Here is a 20,485-nt window from a genome sequence, read left to right on the forward strand (position 1 = left end):
GTACAATTCTGATTCTATCTATCTAACCTAATAAATTAGCAGCTTCTCTAAGAGTAACATGAAATTAACCTGGTGAAAATAAGGCAACTCAGGCCTTCTTAACTATTAGTCTGAAAATGACAGAATTGCACTCCCTTACTATCTACAACTGTCATTATTTCCTTGATTATGTTCATTGTCAAATGGTTTATCAGTCCTTTGGGATTCTGTCTACCCATCTTCACCTTGAGTGGAATAAGTAGTGCCTCAAAGTGGGTACGTACAGACTTCCAATCCCTCAAATAACATTTCCTAAACCCACACGTTTTCATACATATGCAGTCAGATATAAGAATTCAGGAGAGAGCAAGTGGTGTCACGAATGGCACCTGTTTAAAAAAACATTCAGAGGAGAATTTCAACACTCACTCTTTGAGAGAGAAAAGGGGGTGATGGATGAGAAAGGGAAGACAATATGGATCATGGGAAGGGGGGGAATGCTGTAATTTCTGTTAACTTTTGCTTCAGTGGAACTAGCTCCTAGTTTGAGGTAATTATGCATGTAAAATAACAGAGAAGACCTCTGACTCCAGTGCCTTTTCAAAAGAAATGGGGAACCATTCTCCCCCAAGCTTTATTGTTCCTTTCTTGTTTCTGCTCCAGGGATTGTGAGGGGGGCATAGCCATTAGGATATGTGTGAAAAATTTGTGTTTAACTTCTGTTCCTGGTGAGCTTCACTAGTGCAAAGAGGAAGTCAGGCTGCTTACTTTTTGGCAGAAAATTACTGGAAGTATTAAGAGTTGGTAAATAAGAGCTAGGAAGTTACACTTCCTGGAAACACTGATGTCTTCTCTTTCATGGTCAGTGATCGTTTTTTCTTTCTTTCTTTCTTCAGCAAATAGCATTCAAAAACTTGGTACAAAGAAATCAGCAAAATGAACAACAAAATCAAGGCCCTCCAGCTTTGAACTCAACAATACAGCTGCCTTTCTTAATAGTCAACACTAGCAAAAGAACAGTTATAGACTGCAGCATATCAAGTGATAAGTGAGTGTTTGTGGAATCAATTTTTAGAATTTTATTTTCTTTGTGGACTGGAATTTTTCTTTGAACAAATGAGAGAAATTTTTCTAGTTTACTAAAAGTAATTATGTATTTAAATTTGCTACTGTCACTTCAGGGGGGTGTTTTGTTTTGTTTTTAATATTTAATGCAACTGCAGCCGTAATAGGAATAAGTTTATCAACGTTGCTTTACAACCACTAGTTAAAACAGGCTGACTTTCACTGTTGTAAAAGGCACTTCAGACTGACATTTCAAAGAGCATTCACTGCACAGGAGAAATAACTGAATGAAATTATATACTAGGACAGCACTAGATTTTAATGAAGCCATGTGGTAGTGCTTCTGAATTCTTATTCCTAATACACCATAGATGTATTTAGTCAGAAACACAAGGTGATCCATGTAACATAAGTAACATCCTAGAGGTAATAACAACAACTTTGGAAGTGACTTTGAATAGCAAAAAGGTTGCACCTAGCTCTTTGAAGGAAAAAAGGGAAGGAAATTACATAGAAATCTGAAATACTGTCTTTGTAAGCAAACTGTTATAGTTGCACTCTTAGTATAATCTGGAAATCTTCCACATGTGTACTTAGGGGTGCTTATGCTCTTCATCCTGTGAAAATATGGCTGAAAGTATGAGGTACTGTTATGTTAACTGTTTATTGGATCACAACTAGTTTATTAGCTGAAAATAGCTGGCTTTGCTTTAATAGTGTAGGTTACAGATTTCACTCTGTGGTATACAAATCCCATATTGAACTTCAAGTCAATTAACATAAAGCAAAAATAGACAGTCTCTAGTAACCTAAACATCAACATGCAAAAAAGCAGTACTATTAAAGGTTGAATTTTTGTAGAAAATTGGACTTGAAGTGCAGTGCATTCTGTGACAAAATTTTTTGAATACTCCCATTGGCACTGCAGTTCAGCAAGTTGGGAATTTTAGGATCAATATTGGTTTAGCTTAACTATACCCTTATTTTATAGGCATACTATAAAGTTCTTACTGCACTTTCAAACAGTGCTGTATATTTAGGTTTGAAGTCATTACAAAGTTGAATGATTTGATACTGAAACTTCAGACTGCTGCTTTGAAGTTGTTGGATATTAAACTGGCATTGGGATCCAGAGAAGTGTAATATGCTTCTACAATCTCAAACTGTAAGAAAACACTACTCCTTGAAATGAGCACACCAAATTTATTTAATGTTGATATTTCAAGTTTATATAACCCAGCTTCAATATAACTGTCAACTGGAGATTAGGTGTACAACAATTAACCCAAACTAAACAAGCTTTCCACTGTGGTTATTATTTGTGCAACTGATTAGTGGCAGTGCCAGTATATAAATAAACAGTGCCAGAAACTGCTAGTGTTTAAACTACTGTTACAGTGACCTGCTAAATAAGGCAGTTGGTGAAAGCGGTGACTCAGTTTGGAGAATTCAAATTCTGTAGTTTATGGGAGAGCATTTGCGCTGCCTAACCCCATTACTGGTCAACTTGAGTGCTTGCCCTTCACTTGGTTTCAACCTCAGTTAATAACCCACTGTTGTATGGGCTTCCATTTTCCTTTCTTCTCCCAAATAACATTTATAAAAAGCATTGGTTGGTCAGTATTTATGATGCAACAGCAGGTGATGTTAGAAAGTCCAATGAACAGATAAGCTCACAACATTAGCTATTAAAATTGTATTTACAGAGGATCTTCCAAAAGAAAATAATTGCTTGGAAAGATGGTACATATAGGGGGGATTTAGCATCATGAGGTTTGTGTCTTCTAAGTTTTTTCCTATGTAAGAACAGGCTTTATCTAGCCAAAACAGAATGAAATTTCTCACATATAAAACAAAGAGGTTATTGGGCAAGTTTTGTTTAGAGTGTGAGAAGGCAGACGGGTGCCCAGCAGCATAGTGGGAGTGACATTTCTGAAGTTGGAGTAAAGAAAAACAGAGTCTTCAGATAAAAAGGAAAAAGTTAAATATTACATTGAAAAGATCAGGCACCTGAACAGGAAAAATGTATCTAGTGTAAATGGTGCTTCTATATAAATGCTGTAGGTCTTAGGAAAAAGGAAAAAAAAGGAACCAGAATACTTAAACAAGCATTCAGACACAACAGATGTATCAGAAACTTGGAAAATTAGAACATCTCTATTCTAATAGGAAATGCAGCTGCTTATTAAAGTTAAAAGACATTAAGAGAAGATACCAGGTGACAGGTTTTAGACAAAAAGGATGTAAGTGTTTTTGTAACAGTTAGTCTATGCAAATCATAGCATTTGATGTTGTTCATGCCAAAAGTTTATGTAAGTTGAAAAAGGGGTCACGTCAAGTCCCTGAAATAAAAACCCTCAGATAGATAGCTATTAATGGCAAAGGTAGAAGTGTAGGGACTTCCTGTGTCAGAGGCTGCAGGTTCCTGGAAACTATCCTGGAGAAATGCTCCTGTAAGTTTCTTTGTCGGGAAACTTGCAGGGGAGGAAAAAGGAGTTATACTCCTTTCTAGCATCCAGTATTTGACCACAACATATGGGAGGAGAAATACAGAGCTATCAATAAATACAGCCTTTAATCCTGTACCATAAAAGCTGAATTCAATTATTATTTAGTTAAGTACACAGCTTGCTGGTAGTAACTTGGTATGACACTGGTCTCCCATCCCCTATTTGTGTAAACATAGTTATGTGACTTTAGCTGCACCAGTCTAGGTAGCAGGAATGTAATTGTACCATTTAAAGGTATAGTGACACATCTTATTTTCCCTTTTAATGTGGTTACGCTTAAATAACTAGAGATGCATAAAAAATAGGTTTTACAAGTAACACGAGTCACAAAAGAAAGGATACCTTTAACTGACAATTACATCTAGTGCAAAGCATGTTGATTTCTAGATGAAAATCTTGTGTATAGGCACAAAAGATGTAACTTTTCCAAACTTACTGGATCAGGTATAAGTAAATGAGTATTAAAAAAACCTATCAAGAAAATCTGTATGTGACTCGAGCTTGGAGAGCTAAGGGAAGATGCAGCAGTGTGTTATCTTTTAAAGATCGTATCTCATGGATGGGTTGCTTTTTCAGGGACAAAGATTTTGTCAGCAGAAAATGAGGTACTGGGAACTAGCCTTATATTGTAATCCCTGGACCAATGCTGTCCAGGCTTTTAATAGCCCGTGATCATAGCATAAGGCCAGTCTAGATGCCCCAGCTTTTCTTAAAGCTATATTAAGTTTATGTGACTATTTCCACTTCTATATGCAATGAAAAACATTTTGAGAGTCCTGCAGCAGAAATAGTAGGTTGTGAACACAGAGGACTCTGAACAGACTGCTTTGCTAGCTGCATCCAAATCCGTCCCAAAAAAGCAAAGTTATACCGAGGTAAAATAGGTCACTTCACAGGAGGAGTGTTGCACATTAGAACAGAAAGTGAAATGTAAAAGAAGCAAAACCAAAATAGTTATTCTGGTGACAGGGCTGCAGGTGACCTTTAAAAGTATTGGATTTGGTACAAGTGAAGGTTCATGTTTAGCAAGGCCTTTGTTCGCCTTTGAATCTGTCTAATGAGGTAGAAAATTTTAGACTTTTTTCCTGCAGTGGTGAAGTTACTTTAACTGAGAAAGTGCTATTTTAAACCCTGTAGGCATGCCAGTCACAGAGGTGACAAAGCATTTGCTGCGCTCTTTTTTCCTTAAGGACCCTTTACAGATAATGAAGAATCTAGACACCTCAGTGCATACCAGAAAAAAGGAAAAATAGGCAAAAAAAGCATAGCTGTACTTTTTTCAAAACCTTCTCACTTTGACTTTTTACATGCAGATTTGAATACCTCTTTAATTTCGATAACACTTTTGAGATTCATGATGACAGTGAGGTGCTGAAGAGAATGGGAATGTCCTTTGGGCTTGAGGCAGGCAAATGCTCAGCTGAGGACCTAAGAACTGCAAAATCCCTGGTGCCAAAAGCTTTAGAAGGCTACATCACAGGTAAGTTAGATGAGACTTTTAAATATCGTTCCTGATCAAATCCATAACATCAGTTAACTGAAGCAAATTTAATATTCACTTACATAGGTATGTAATGTTTGAAGTTATATGGGAGCTAGTAGGGTTGGTACATAAGCTGCTTTACAGTTAATTTTGGAAGGTTTATCATAGTTGTCCTGTAAACTTAATTCACACTGATTTAAGAATTCAAAAATTTTTGATTCACAAAGCTTAAACTCAGCCCAATATTTTCTCAGGTTTCTGGAGGGACTTCATCTGTAAAGGAAATCTTACCCAATGAACTACTGTATACAGACCTTCATTTTTGAGGAAAGGGGGAACAAAGCTATTGCCCTGACTTCTCTGCTAACTAGGCTTTGGTCTTGTTTAAATTACAGTAGTATAAAACTGTGTCTTTCACACAGGGAAGTTGGAAACTTAAAACATTTGACTTTTTTTTTTGTTTTTTTTTTCTTTTACACTTTTCTAAAGTTGATTCCCTTCTGTTTGGAACATTTAATCTTTATGTCAGGATCTTTTAAATGCACACTTTATATTAAAAATGCTATTTTGTTTTGATAAGAAAAATAGAGTTAAGTAGCCAGGAAGCTGAACATGTGTTTTTGTATTCTTGATTTTGCTGTGTGAGAGAATTAAGAATGAAACAGTTTCTTAAAATTTGTCATGGTAAAACTCTGCTGGATATAAATTAGAATTCAGTTACATTCACTAAAATTAGTACATTTTAAATGGCTTTAACATTTCAAACTAAGATTTCATATTTTAATTTTGGTCAATTTTGAAATTACACACCAAGTCTTCATAAGGCTGCACTGGTGCCAAAAAGAGATGTTGAAAGTCATCTGGGTTTGTTCCTTGCAGGTTCATTCAACTATTATTTACCACGTGATTTACCACCAATGTAAAAGAGGGGAAAGGAGCAGAACCCACATCTTTTAATAGTGTTGCAGTCTTCAGGTTACTTAATTGCTCCCATGTATTGAAGAGCAAACTAAAATTTCTATTTCATTTTAAACCTGCATTAATTTATTTTCAGAGAATAGGGTTTCTTTACATTTGCAAAAAAACCCTGTGTCATTACACTATTTACTTAGTAAAACTAGCTTTTAAAGATTAAGCAATGAAACTACATGTCTTAACTAGTGATTAGTAGTCCATTTTAGTTTCTTTTGAAAAAAAGATCAGTCACACCAATGTACTGCTGGTGGGGTTTTTTATTGAAAGCATTAAAGGCAAAACAACTGTGATGTTCCTGTGCAAGTGAGAAACAAATAGTACTCTGTTTCAAAGAAACCAAACAGAAAAAAACAGATTCTAAGATTGCATATTCTTAAAGAATGTTGTGATTAGGGTTACTTCCCTAGTAGCAGACCAGGAGCCAGAAACCTATCCAGATTTTTAATCATAAGAAATGTATTGATTTTATTTTTTACTCAGAATGCATTGAAGCAGGTAATGTACTCTTCAGACATGGGTTACATTCAGCTGTTTCAGCCTCTGGAAAAAATTAGTCCAGAAGTGTTGTTACTACAGTATGTACATTTAGTTTAAAGGTTTCTTCTATCTGTTCCTTGCTACTTAATTACACAACACAAATCTACAGTTAAGAGTATGAGTTGCATAGTAGAGCTTTCTAATGGCAGTAACTGACAAATAAGGGGAACAGATTTAAATGTTTTGCGCAATACTTGAAAAGCCATCATTTGCCTGATTACATATTTTTGGTTAAGTACAACTTCCCATTTTAACCTTGGCAGTCTTTAGATATTGTTTATTACACTGCCAGTGTAGTGAAGTGGAAGACTTATCACTGGTTTTTAGAATTCATCATTACTTCCATAGCTCTCATGATCACACCTTTAAGTACATTGGCTTCAGTCACCACTATACAAGAAAATCAAATCAAGGTCTCATTTATTCACCAAGTAAGTTTATTACAACCAAGATTAAAAAGTTCTCCCACACTAGTTGACTCCATGAACTCAACTGCTGTAGAAACCAGTCCGTTTCTAATATGTCTAAGTAGGTAAGTCATTTCCCATACGATGTTAGTTTGACCTTAGCCTGGTCATCTTTTTTTCAGATAATTTCTAATTTCCATGCACTAACAATAGTTTGTATTGTAATGCTTGCCAATAGGGCTGGAGTAACAGTTGGAAGAATCCAAGTCTTAACCAGTTCAATGAAAGAAATTCAAAATTAACAAAGAAAACTTGGACCATCTCAGCTTTAAAAAAAAAAATAAATAAAGTAACTTACAGTTGCATTAAACATGCCAAATAATTTGCTTGGAACTGCTGAACTGATGTATGCATCAAAACCTTATTAGTGTATTTTTTTTTGCAGGAGGATCATGTGTTTTAGCCATTCTTTGAGTGCCCTAATGTGATAAAAGTAGTGTCTTGTAGGTTTTCTATAGGGTTTATGATGTTTTAGCAAAAAGTGTTTGAGTATTTTTAATACGTATTTCAAATACTACATTGGTACGATCCTCAGGTGTCTGACTAGCACTGAAATCAGCAGAACCTAAGGCATATTAACACCATAAAGTATTATGTATATCTTAAATGATGTTTGTAACACATTTTTCTGTTGCTTGATTGTCGTAATTGATGCAGACTTCTAAAACTGACATGATTTGACCTTACTTTTTCTTGTTTCCAGAAAGGGAGTAAGAGTAGAAGATACAGGCGCTTAACCATAACTTACAGTAAAAGTTAACATTAAAGTATTGCTTTAGCTAAGTCAGAAATCTAGAAAAAGTGATGGACATACAACAGACTGCACTACAACCACAGTACTTGCCAGCTTCATACCTATGGAAGGGGCAATGTTTTTTTCTAATAAACATGACACTTGCACCAGCTTAAGATGGCATCCCAGGGTCACAATCCTAAATACACACTGCTGCCCATTTCTTCATTTTGACACAGTTAATCTTCCTCTGCCCTCTTCATGAGCTTGTTCAGGGTACTAAACCAGAGGCTTTTTATTTGGCAGAGGAGTTTCTGACAATTTAGCATGTAGAAGTATCTAGCTACAGCCTCAAACCAGAACAGTTCAAGTGTAAAGGAGGGAGTGAGATTGCTAGATGAACCGAAACATGCCACTGATGGAGACGAGCATCAGCTCTTGTAGAACCATATCCAGAGTAACATCCTGTGCCTTCTAAGCCATGCATATACTACAGGCAGTTAATGCAAAACCAAGTCCTGCCTTTGTCCTAAAAATGAGACTACAAATAAAAAAAGCAGGAAACAAAAATTCTGAGACACTAATGGTTGTGGTAACAACATCCCACTTATATGTATCCCACTAAGGCAGTGGGCAGGGAAGGTGGTGCAGTTTAGGATCTCTAGATTACAACGCTTTATTCTTCCCTGCATGAAGAAGTGCTCTGTGATCTACCTGCGTAATAAGCCTTGGCTGCAAAATGGGCTGGAGTTGGAACTGAAGAGATAAGAGTAGCTACTGAATGAATGAGCTTGTTCAACTGTCAACAATAATCCTATGCAGCACTTTTACTTTTGTATTAACTGCCAAAGGCTATCGAGGGTATTCCTTTAGAGACTTCTCATGTAAAGTACAAATTTCTACCAAGTATATCTCCTGCAAGATATGCCTAGTTCATAATCAGGATGACACTCCTATATTGAACTGTACCACATTGGGAAGTTTTTTTCCAAGCTGCTTTCCCTGGTTCCTAAACGTAGCTGTTTTAGTAATTTATCAACTCTGCTAGAAATAGTAAGTCTTCTCATTGTAGGCAGACTTAGATTTTTGACAGTCTTTTCCAGACAGGAAATGGCTTCTTAAACTCCCCATCTTTCACACGCTTCCTCTTTTCCCTGGCTTCTCAGAGCCCACTGGAAAATAGAATTTAGAAATACAAGGCAATGAAAGTACAAGGCAGGGATGTGCATCTATGAACCTTCTTTCTGCCCTGTGTGTAGAATCCGTATTTACCCTCACCTTGCTCTTCAAAAAGAAAAGCTAACTAGCTATTATCGCAAAATGTTAATAAAATGAAGATTACTAGTAGTGACTTGTTATTCCTCTGGAATATTAAGCATGTACACACAGGTACACCCCTTCAAAAGACCAGGAAACAACACTGTGATCCATCTCTAATCCACTTCATTAATCTAAATACAATGCAGTCATTCCAAATGGTTCAGCCTCCTCCTGCAAAGACAGGAGGAGACTGTCAGAACATGTTCTCTGTAAAAACGAAGCTGCATTTAGGGTAATCTTAATTAAAGCCATAGAGCTATGTCCATATTCCACTCTTCAGATCTATTCCATCCTCATAGATTGCCCTAAAGCTGCAACTTATTGTCTTCTGTCATGTTCCAAAGACTCTGCTGGCAGGAACATCAACCTTGCTAGCCCTGCTTTGTAACATGTCATTTAAATACCTTGCTGCTAACAAGTCTCCACAGCACAAAACAAGGCAGTCTGTGGATCCCAATGGATGATGAGCCAATTTATGTGGCTGTGACAACCTGCTTAAAACAGTCCCCATGCTAGGCAGTACACTGTCAAAATCTCAAGGAGCCAAAGCTTAACAAGAACACAGAAGGACAAATGAGAAAGTGTATGTAACAAACACATTTAGTTATTCCTCTTATCTGCTTCTAGATAAAATATGAATAGTGCAATCCCATTTTACTGCCATCATGCTGTACAGAACAGAGGTTTCATTAGGCATAGAAAATAACAGTAAGGTCTGCCAACTCCTGGTTTAATGCCTCCAGCTGGAACCACACACAAGCACCACGACAAAGAACTAGACAGTCCTGATGATAACTTGATTTTAACTTTGTGTTGGGATGGAATTTGGGTAGGTCAATAGAAACACCTTATCTAAGAAACAAATTAAAAACACACCCTACACACACCCCCCAAAAATTATCCCTTAAGTGTAATTGGGTCAATGGACTTGTTTTGTTGATTCTCTTGGCAGAAATGTGCATTACTGGAAACAGCTGACAGGCATTACTTGTTAGGGAATCTGAAAACAAGTACTATGAGGATTTAAGTAACCCATTCATGTCCCTCAGAGGGCTTTTAAGAAATTACCTTAAGGAATTCAGCATTATTGCAAGACCATTTTAATCCTCAAATTTCCTGTCCCTAGGGAGACATACTTACACATCACACATGCAGTGTACGACAGGCGCTCTCTCATACTCTTGGCACAAGACCTTTTGCTGTGGTCTGCTCATGTCCGCAGCTGATTGCTGCCTCTATTCATTGTCAGAATGGGTTAGGGGGCTGTGTTACAGCCAGCTATGAGACCACCAAAACGAAACGGCCTTTGGCTATCAGAACACACACAACTGAAATGCATACTGCCTTGGTGGCTTCACTGCAGTATCTCCAGTCCTGACAAGTACAGTTCCATTCGTACCTTCACCAAGCACCACAGCAAAGGCACTTAGAGCTGTTGGGGCATTTGAGAGGATGAGTTTGTAGCAGGAGGTTTCCACAAAGGACTCCAAAACTCTATTATTTCAGGTACCTGTGATTGATTGCATAGGCCTACTAGGCAGGGTCATCTGCAGTGTGAATTCTCTTCAGAGGGAAAAGCTTCATAGAAATAACCACAGTTCTGAGTGAGGGAGTGCAAGGCTTGAGTGCATCCACAAACACTTGGCGGGGGGGGGGGGTATATACATAAATATAAATATATAAAATTTAATCTTGAGTAAACAGGACACATCTACAGTATAAAATCAACTCAAGCTACTGGTACCTTCACTTCTAAACTAAGGAATCCCAACTGCAAAGAAAATGCAAAGTTTAAGATTGTAAAAGGAAGAAAAAATTTAAGTAACTATCATAAATACAATTATCCTTTCTTCTAGATATGTCTGCAGGATTTTCATGGATAAACCAAGGGTTACTTTCAAGTTCAGCACAAGCAGTTTCACATTTAGAGGTAGCAGGAGGTACTTCTGATGCTAAATCAAGGTAAATAAAATAATTTTTTATTCAAGGATAGCAATACATGCTTGTAGTACTATCAGTAACCTCACTATTTCATACCATTTACAGGCAAGAAATAAGATCTTTTCTATTACGGTTGATTTTTGATTGTGGAAAGGCTCCTATTCTGTCGTCTTGGTAATTGTATTTGAAAGGTCAATTCAACATGCTTTGAATTTTGAGCATACTAGTTATTTTGTATCCATGTTTCAAAAGAATACAAACACTTCCAAGCCCTAATAATAAGGATAGAGTTTTCCTGATTAACCTTAAATTCCTGTCTGGGCATGGACTACAAATATGTAATTACATGTGGAAAAAAAGCCTGATAATACTTCTGAAGAATACAAGAGAATGTTTGGTGTCTAAATGCACTACTGCTTAAACTCTCTTGAAAGAGGTTTAGTCCACACAGTCTAATTATAATTTTAAATTAAAAAACAACAACAACAAAAAACCCAATCCAAAAAACACCTCAACAACCATACTTTGCTTGGAGGTTACCTGTAACTTAGAAAATGGAAAGAGGGATTATTCTGGGACAGGTTCTTCATAGCATTTAATAGCTTAATTTCATATTGGAAACATTTCTGTGTATTGACAAAATTGTGATGGATTTATTCTTTTCTAAGCTTTCTTTGGCTTGAGCAATTCTGCTAGTTGGTTATGGAAAAAAAAGCCATCCAGTAATCTTTTTTATGTGACTTTGCAGTATTTTAGCAGTTTTCATAACTATTAGCTGTGTTAAATGTAAAGCTTTTGGATTTTTCCTTGTTAGTAGCATTTCTTTAAGTAAGGAAAAGCAGAGGCCAAAAAGAAAGCTTAAAACTTCACGAGAAATGCTCTAAACTTCGACATTTCTGTTGTTTTGATAGTGAGAATCCAGGGTTGTGTTTGGATGCTGAAGTGGCCTTAGCAACTGGGCAGTTTCTTGCCCCTAGCAGTCAACAGTCCAGCAGCGCAACATCACGCCACTCTGAATCACGGGGAGAAACTCCATGCTCATTCAATGATGAAGATGAAGAGGATGAAGATGAGGATTCTTCCTCCCCAGAATAAGGACAGTAGAACACAGAATATACAAAATGCTGCTCATAAATATTCTTAATGGGAGCTCCTGCTTGGATTTTACTTAAAAGTTTCTTGCCTTGGTTTGCACTGTGTTCAGTGAAGCAAAATGGAAGCTTCAAACAAATTCATCCACAGCTGAAATTGAAAACTTTTTGTAACTGAACACGGAGTGACACACAGACACAGAGAAATTTGTTTTTTATCAACTATAAACAAGGAGAAGAACAAAGTCCCTGGAGATTTGGCAAAGTAAACATCGAGTTCATGTTTTCCGTTTTGGGACATTCTGTCTTCCCCTTATCTTTACCAGATGGAGAAGAAAACAGAGTCAGTCAACAAACACCAATTCGTGCATTGTCTTTTGGCTGTGCTACCTTTAGAAAAAGGGGGAAGAGAGAGCATGCGCAAATGCGCTAAAATAGCTATTTAAAACTATCTTATATGAAAATTGTTCTAGGGCAAAGGGGCTGTTAGAATGTTTGCTTTTTTCTGTTCAACTTGCTGTATAGAAGATTCTTAAAGTAATATAAATTGCAAGTGATTAAATGAATCTTGAAATAGTTTAAATCCATTTTAGATACTCTAAAAGTTAACAATAGTATGTCTGTTTTGAAAGGTTCGTACGTTCATTTATACTGCAGACCTAATTTATTACAAATAAGTGATTATTCTTAGCCATTATTAAACCGTCAGGATAAAAACAGCAGTATTCTCTGCACCAGCTTTTTTCAAGGAAAAAAAGTTTAAAAATTGTATTTCTAGATTATAGTGTATCCAGTATAGCTTCTCCTTTACTGTTCTAACTTTATAACCCCTTTGATTTTATAGCATGTGTTTTTGTTTTTTTTTTAAAAAAAAGGCCTTTATGTTAAGGAGCTCAGGCAGCATGTTGTCAAGGCAGTATATTCAAATTCAAGGTGGGCAGGTCACGTAACTTCTAAAGTCAAAGGTTGAGGTTCTTAGGAAAAAAAAATAAAATTTCAACAATACATCATTTCATGTTTTGCATTCCAGTCATCTTGGATTATGATAGACTTTCTTAAAATGAACTTCTGTTGTACTCGCCTTGATATGCCTTAGAAAAATAGTAGTATCAAACCACTTTTTAAAATAATTTGGGGCTAAAATTACACAACATGAATCCCATCTGAACCATTAATCCGCGTTCTATAGTTAACATCACATCCAATCATAAAGACCTTTTTTAAAAAAAAAACACTTTGAATAACAGAGCAAAATACACTGTAGATATACTCATCCCTTGGTGTCTAACATTCGGTATTTTAGCTAGTCTCGAAGTTAACTTTTTAATTAGGTAAATCCAGTTTAAAATAGTGTTACTTCTTTTTAGTTTTTATACTGTATGTAAATAGTTGACCTGTTTCTAAGTACCTGTGTATTAGCTGTCAGCTCAACGACGTTGGCTCTGTTGCTTAGTTACGAGATCAGGCAGCTTGTCATACTGTCACTTGCTTGAGCAATGGCAGCAAACTGTATCCCTCGACTGCTCTAGCACAGTGTGTGGTATGTCCACATCATCTTTTACAGACAAACCTGCACTCAATCCAACAAGATCCAAAAGCACCAAGCCTGAGCTAGTGAGATAAACTGAGGCTCCAGCTAAAAAGCTACCTGGCTGTTGTACAAGAGTTGGCACACAACTAGCTATGTACAGGACAGGTAAAACTGCGAGTAACATACAAGCACACTGGCATGTTTGCATTTAAAATTTAAAAACTTTTCACAGATAGTTGGAACTTCTGCATTAGCGGTACAGTTAGGGCGGCACCATTATTTAGGTATACCTTGACTGAGCAAGTAGAGCTATCTGGCTTACACAAGTGAGTTGCAAATGCACAAATTATAAGAATTCTTATATGCCTACCATGTTATTCACCCTCTGAGCAAGACTGTTAAGGCTGTCCTGTGCTCATGGCTCACAGGCAACAGCAGACTGAGGGATTTACACCGCCTCACTTCAACCAAATCTGCAACGCTACCTCTATATGAAGAAAAGCTTTACAAATGCAAAATAATAATTCTTGCCAAGAGAGTCAATGCACTTGACTGAAGCGGCTCACTTTTGAAATAAGATGAGAAGGTTACAAGATACTCCACACATATTACTATGGAATTGTCAGCTTCATGAATGACATTTAATTTAAACAGGTAATTGCCTTTATTCTTAAAAACCCATTGTTTTTTCAAAACCTGTCATGTCAGTCAGCTTTCATTGGAGAGGGGAGATCAAAGATATCTGATATATGCAGGATCCTAAAGAACTCTTAAAGAGGGGAACATTTAAGTTATTATTCCACCCGCCCCAACAAATTAGGGGCACATTTAACTTCACACTTTCTTCACATTTCCCACTCAAGATCTCTGTAAAAAGAAAAACCAGCAAAACACTAAACAATTGCTAAAGAGGAGCACTTTGAACTGTAAGAACCTGGCAAAAAAAGGCTTCCTGCCCAGAAATGGAATGTATTTTATTAGCAGTCAGTGTGCTTTTTCTGCTTTACAGGAGGAAGATCTTCAATTATATCCTCCTTCCATTGATATCCATGTCCTTCAAAGCAGCAGACTGCGTAACTACTTGCTTTCTGGCAATCTTCAAGCTATCAACTTAAAAAAAAAAAAAATCTAGGAGCACATAACATTTATTTAGACAGTTGAACCAAGACTTTAAAAGTTATTTTTCCTGAACTAGTTGAATACAAAGGACAAAACAAGTTATAACATTTAGAAGAGACTTCAAAAGGAAATTCCTTCCTTGGGATTCTTTGTGCCAAGTTCCAGTTGAGGATGAAGTTCAACTAAAGCACTGCAGTCTTGTGGTTACACTAAAGTCTGGGAACTAGGAAAATTTTGGGCCTTATCCAGCCATAGTCAGTCATGTATGATCTCAGGCAAGCCTTTCAATCATGCTTCTTGATCTTAGCTGACATATTAAAAAAAAAAACAACACAAAAAAAAAACCAAAACAAAACAAGTAAATGCAGGACCTCACAAAATGCAGCTGTTGCATCTGAATGGAGCTTTGAGCAATTATGAGTGACAAGAAGACTGAGGGTATTAAGCAACCACACAGCTCCCACTAAGCTGATGGAAGTAGTTGTGCTCAGTTGCTTCAACATGCAGGCCTTCCCTCTGAAGGCCAGCAGCAGATACTTTCCAGAATAAAATTGTCATTAGCAAGACTGGTTTTCCCATTTTCTGTTCAGTTACCATCCTCTCTTGTCTCGCGCAATACCCATGACATTCATTCGCATGAAACAAGTAGCAACTGGTACTCGATGGTATCTCTTATAAGACAAAGTTAACATTTAAATCTTCATGCGTGACATGTTTCTGTCTTGGAACACTATTTCTTCGTTATACATTCAGAAGGCACTTGGCTGCAAGCAATATAGTGTTATGTGTAAATGCTTTAATATATATTGCAGTAAACAGCTTTATTTCTGGATTTATTTTATGGTGCTTGAAAAATCTGAATTTGACTTAGAAAGTCAGCACCACAAACTAGATGAAAAAATAGGAGTGGGAGACAGCATTTTTCTATTATGTGGAAATCTGACCTAATGTATGTGGATTTTGGTTTTTAAAATTAAGGTGTGCCGGTCTTCTCATTTCAACACTAGAATTAACGGCAACAATCCATCTAAGAAAGTACATATATTTAAGTAAAGACTAAAGCAAATGATACCAGTTTAACTGAAGGTATGATTTTTAACTAACTTCCATTAAACCTAGTACAAGCCACACTGCAGATACTTCCATTTTGGTTAAGGGTTTTGCTTAGTTTTTTTTCAACTATAGCTTGCAAATACTCCTAATCCTTTTGAGCTGCTGAAAATTGCTGAGTACACCAAATACCCACAGAAGGACTTGTGCTGATCAACTAAGTCAGCCTGAAGTAACATTATGTAAAAAGGCCTAATAAAAAAAAAAATAATTAGAATTTGGTTAAGATAAACAAAACCCTCCAGTTCATACATAAAATGATCCTTGAATTTAGAATTCCACAGTTAAGGTTTTAAATGTCAAGTGCTCTATCTTCTGACCATATCCACCATTTTAATTCAAGAGCACAACTGAAACTTAATCACATTTGAACACTGGGCAATACTCATTTTTATAATTAACTGGCTCTTTTCAGCTGAAAATAATGCAGGCAGTTTATCGACGACTTTCCTTTTAGTGAGTTAAAGACGTTTGGGTTTTGGATTAATATAAAAACAAAGCCAGTAACCACAGGGTATAAACAAACCAAAACAAGTTACCTTCTCACTGACCCACCTAATTTATATCTTTTCATTACAAGAGTCTCTCAGGAATATAAGTATTTTAAATAACCAGAAATAATGAAGCTGGGAAAAGACTGCATGAGCTTTTTAAATTTTTTATTTAAAAAATTCTAGTAATAATCATACTTTGAGGTGACATCCTTCTGCTTACTACAAGCTTAATTAATTTTAAAGAAATGCTGCGGTTCAGTTACTCCAAGGCCTGCTATATTTTATGGCTGAAGGCGTCTCAACCTTCAGCACTGGGTTATGGTGCCTATTGCAGCATTACTGATGAACAAGGAAGAGGCTAAGGACCATTGCTCTGTTTATATTTTTTTTTTTAAATGTGCCACTTCTTGAATTCTGACCTATGTTTAGAAGTAATACGCCAATAAATAATTCCTCATTTCTGATTATCACACACCTACCCTTGCAAGCATGTTCCCAGCTCTAAATACTTAATTTTCTGCTGGCAGGTGTTCACATAACCAAATCCTGGTACCATGAAACTTCCTGAAACTTTCATTCCTTAGACTTAACCACGTTCCCAAATCAGATTGTCTCTTTCCTATTTAGCTGTTAGAAATTAGTCTGGTGTGTGTTTTTAAGAGGCTGTGAGCAACTGTTTTCCCCCGGACCCAGGTATATTGCCCAAAAAATCCCCACAACCAACATTGCTCCCAGTTGTTGATTCCCTCTGTTAAGTATTAATATCCTTTCATGTCACTGTGGAGCTGCTCATACAAGTACTTCCTAGCTCGTTCAATCTAATTACCTGAGTTGGCATCCATGGATACCTAACCCAGCTGGTACTGACAGTTAGATGAGGGAATGCTCATAAAAGCAGTCTGACAGTAACAATTGAAGGGGCCGTTTATCACAGCTGTTTAGAGAGTGCATATTCATTTCTACATCTTTAATACTCCTACGTTGTCTGGCCTACCCCAAAGATCAGCCAAACCCAAAATGTCTTCTTTTTGCTTACATCTTTTTGACACTACCCAAGAATCCAACATTTAGGATATCCACCTAACCTGCAGGACACCAAAAATCCTTGCTCAAAATTGGGCAGAAGAAATATCTGAGATCTAACCATCCAAATCCCAGGAGAAAGCCTCCTGCTTAGGAACAATATGGAGCAAATGAATAACTTAGTTTTTCCTTTCTCCAATAAGAAAAGCAGGCTAACCTGGATCAGATCAGTATCTGTAGGAGGGCCATGATAATTCCAAGCAGATAAAGGAACCTCCCAGTAGCCCACAGTTGCATTTCTTCTTAGTACTGGCTAGAGTAAGTGGCAAGCACTTAATCTTCTGACATCTCTAAATACCATTCTTAAGTACTTAATGCTCTCCAGGTGTAGGTGTTTTCAATATATTAACACCATGGGATAGCAGGATACAGCTATGTAAAATTTAAATCCAGTTATAGATGTAAATCAAACTCATGTGTGCAGTATATAGGAAACTTTTTCCAAGACAAAAGAGTCTTCAACAGTGACTTGTTTTTAGCCTATTCTCATTACCCAGGCTGAGTGAAACAGAGCAATTAATCCCTAGCACTATCTGGTTCTTGTGCCTTCCATGAAGCAGCAGTGGCATGCCCGTAAGACCCAGGCAGTCCAAGAGGGGAAAAAACCACCACGTATCCATAGCCCTTCCCATTGAAATTTTTAGGTCACATACAATTATTCTGAACAGCCACAAAATTTAAAACATTGACCAGAAAAGGTTAAGTCCACAAAATCAGTCTCCAGTGTTTTTGGTGGGTTGGTTAAATCTCTAACATAACTTCAACAATTAGTAGATTTGGTTGCACTCATGCAGGGATTAAGTGGATCTCCCAGAATTTCCCTAGGAAAACACCAGCTGAATCACAACCCATCACACAAGTTCCTGGCACATTTCCCTTGTCTCTAAAGCCAGGCTGTACTTATGAAAAATACTTCAGAGAAGTATATGCAAATGTTACGACACTGTATCTCACAAGTACCTACTGTGAAAAAATTAATCCTGCTTTGAACAAACCTGGAAGAACTAGGATACAAGTTCATCCTTGTTCCTTAGGTCCTGACTGCAAATAATGCCCCAGGACCAAGGCATCAACCTTTGTATTTGCATATCCTACATCACATCAGGAGTAACTAGCCAGCAAGTACAGGCACAGTTTTTACAACAGTACATGTCTGTTGGCACTTCTTAGATGATCTGGCGATAGATCAATCCCTTGGCAATGAGTTAACACTGACATACACATCAACCAATGTTACAGAGCCGCTGCAACACGCAGTATATGGTAAAAGCAGGTCCATGTGTCCCCCAGTTACAGTACCACTTTTTAACATCTACTATATTCTACATGGAAGTAGAGAGTGGTAGAGACACTTCCTTTTTATGTTTAAAATGCAGAAACCACTTGAAACTCCATTAACTTTTAAATGAAATAAGACTTTTTTTTTTTTTTTTTTTTTTTTTTAAGAACAAGGCCAGTCATGGACAAAGGTATTTTATGACCTTTTTCAATGCTGAACTGAGAGTTTGTAAACATGGTGGGTGAGAAGAAAAGCAACACCGACAAATCCAATTTATGAGGGTGCTAACTATATGGGATTTGAAGTTTTCATTAATTTTTTAATCCACTCGTCTTTCCCCCAACATATATATTGACTTAAAGTGTCACACAAACACTTTGGTAGAAATTTTTCTCCCTTTTCTTGTGTTAGACTCTTGCGTCTTCTAGAAAGTCCAAGGTGTCCATCTCGTAAACAATTTGCTGCGTATTTCTGAATTCTCCATAGATTTCTTTCTTTCCAAATACCTTTAAATTATAAAGTTTTATTTTTGCAGAAAGACTTCTATTAAGCTATGCTGATTTTTTGTCCTGATCAAATAGTGTTAATTTCTACTACCACATTGTATGTGGCTAGGAGTAGTGTAAAAAAGAATGTGGTAGTATTATATGTGCTTTAAACACTGACAAAGATATAAAAAATGCATATACAAAGTTTTACTTTCCTAATAGGAACACTGGCATTAGCAAATAGTATATTTGAACCAATAGGAAATATTACTTTGTAGTAGCAAACACTTTGTAAATAAAAACTTGTTATTTTTTTAATGGAAATTTTATAGAAGAAGATATTTCTGTATACTCAATTGATCCCATGTTTACTGAAAATGCTGCAAGTGGGAATTGTACATTGCAAAATGGGGGTGGGGAACAGACAAGTCTGAAGTGAAAACTATGTATGCTTTGGAGAAAAACATCCAGTTGTCTGTGAACAGGAACATAAAGCTTAACTGTAGAAGAACTGAATAAAAGAATTTCAAGGCAACAGGACTGGGCTTGTTTTTGAGAAAAACATTGTGGAAAAAAGTTGTTCAAGGTTAATGTTGACAGTATGTGCACTTAATTAAAAAAAAAAAAGAAACCTCCTACTTTACAATTTAATGTCCAAGAAATATTGCATCCTTTGGTGTTTTGAAAATAAATACAAAAATCTAGCAATTACAGCCTCATTGCTTAGTTTACCATTCAGAAAAACTTTATATGTCATTATCCAGGGAAAGATGCTGGACTTCTGAAATTGTTACATTTTGACAAAGTAACTTAACAAAATGTTTAGGAATATTATTGTCCCTATCTCATCAAGACATGCACCCAAACTATACCTAAAAGAAGGCCTCAGAAACCGCTAATCAATTTCAATGTCAAATTGAATGCACATTTCACACAGACTTTTTCATTCTGTTTTCTTAAAAGTGTTAGGCCTTTCTATTTAACAGTCAAGTCTGCGAGGAAGGAATTCACAGCATTCTCCTCAGCATGCTGTATTCCAGTGCTCTGTGTGCTACCCTTGTGTCTCATGCTAAATCCTCTATCTTGTGGACATCCTTCAAACTTCTATAGGCTCTGAACATATATCATTCCAAACCCCTTCCCCATATTTTGTTAGCAAGAATCCAAATGATAAGAATTTAGGAAGCATTAAATACGGTCCCTCATCATCATCTGTGTTGGTTTTCCAACTCCACCAAATAAAAAAATGCCAAGTAATTTGACAATGCTCATTTTTCTCC

The 20,485-nt window shown here is 36.6% G+C and overlaps 1 protein-coding gene across 10 annotated transcripts in view; it reads left to right on the plus strand.

Moving 5' to 3' along the window:
- The window catches only part of TFDP2 (transcription factor Dp-2), a 63,369-nt gene extending 44,493 nt beyond the window's left edge, over positions 1-18,876 (plus strand). For 9 of the 10 annotated variants that reach the window (XM_075031764.1, XM_075031761.1, XM_075031762.1 and 6 more), the window contains 4 exons: positions 876-1,027; positions 4,868-5,034; positions 10,926-11,031; positions 11,922-18,876. In XM_075031764.1, the coding sequence (XP_074887865.1) occupies positions 876-1,027; positions 4,868-5,034; positions 10,926-11,031; positions 11,922-12,105 (609 nt within the window). In that variant the 3' untranslated portion in view covers positions 12,106-18,876. The remainder of the gene's footprint in view (positions 1-875; positions 1,028-4,867; positions 5,035-10,925; positions 11,032-11,921) is intronic. The other variant, XR_012650975.1, reaches the window with a different exon arrangement.
- The last annotated feature ends 1,609 nt before the right edge of the window (positions 18,877-20,485 follow it).

Source organism: Buteo buteo, chromosome 7, assembly GCF_964188355.1.
Source record: "Buteo buteo chromosome 7, bButBut1.hap1.1, whole genome shotgun sequence".
NCBI lineage: Eukaryota > Metazoa > Chordata > Aves > Accipitriformes > Accipitridae > Buteo > Buteo buteo.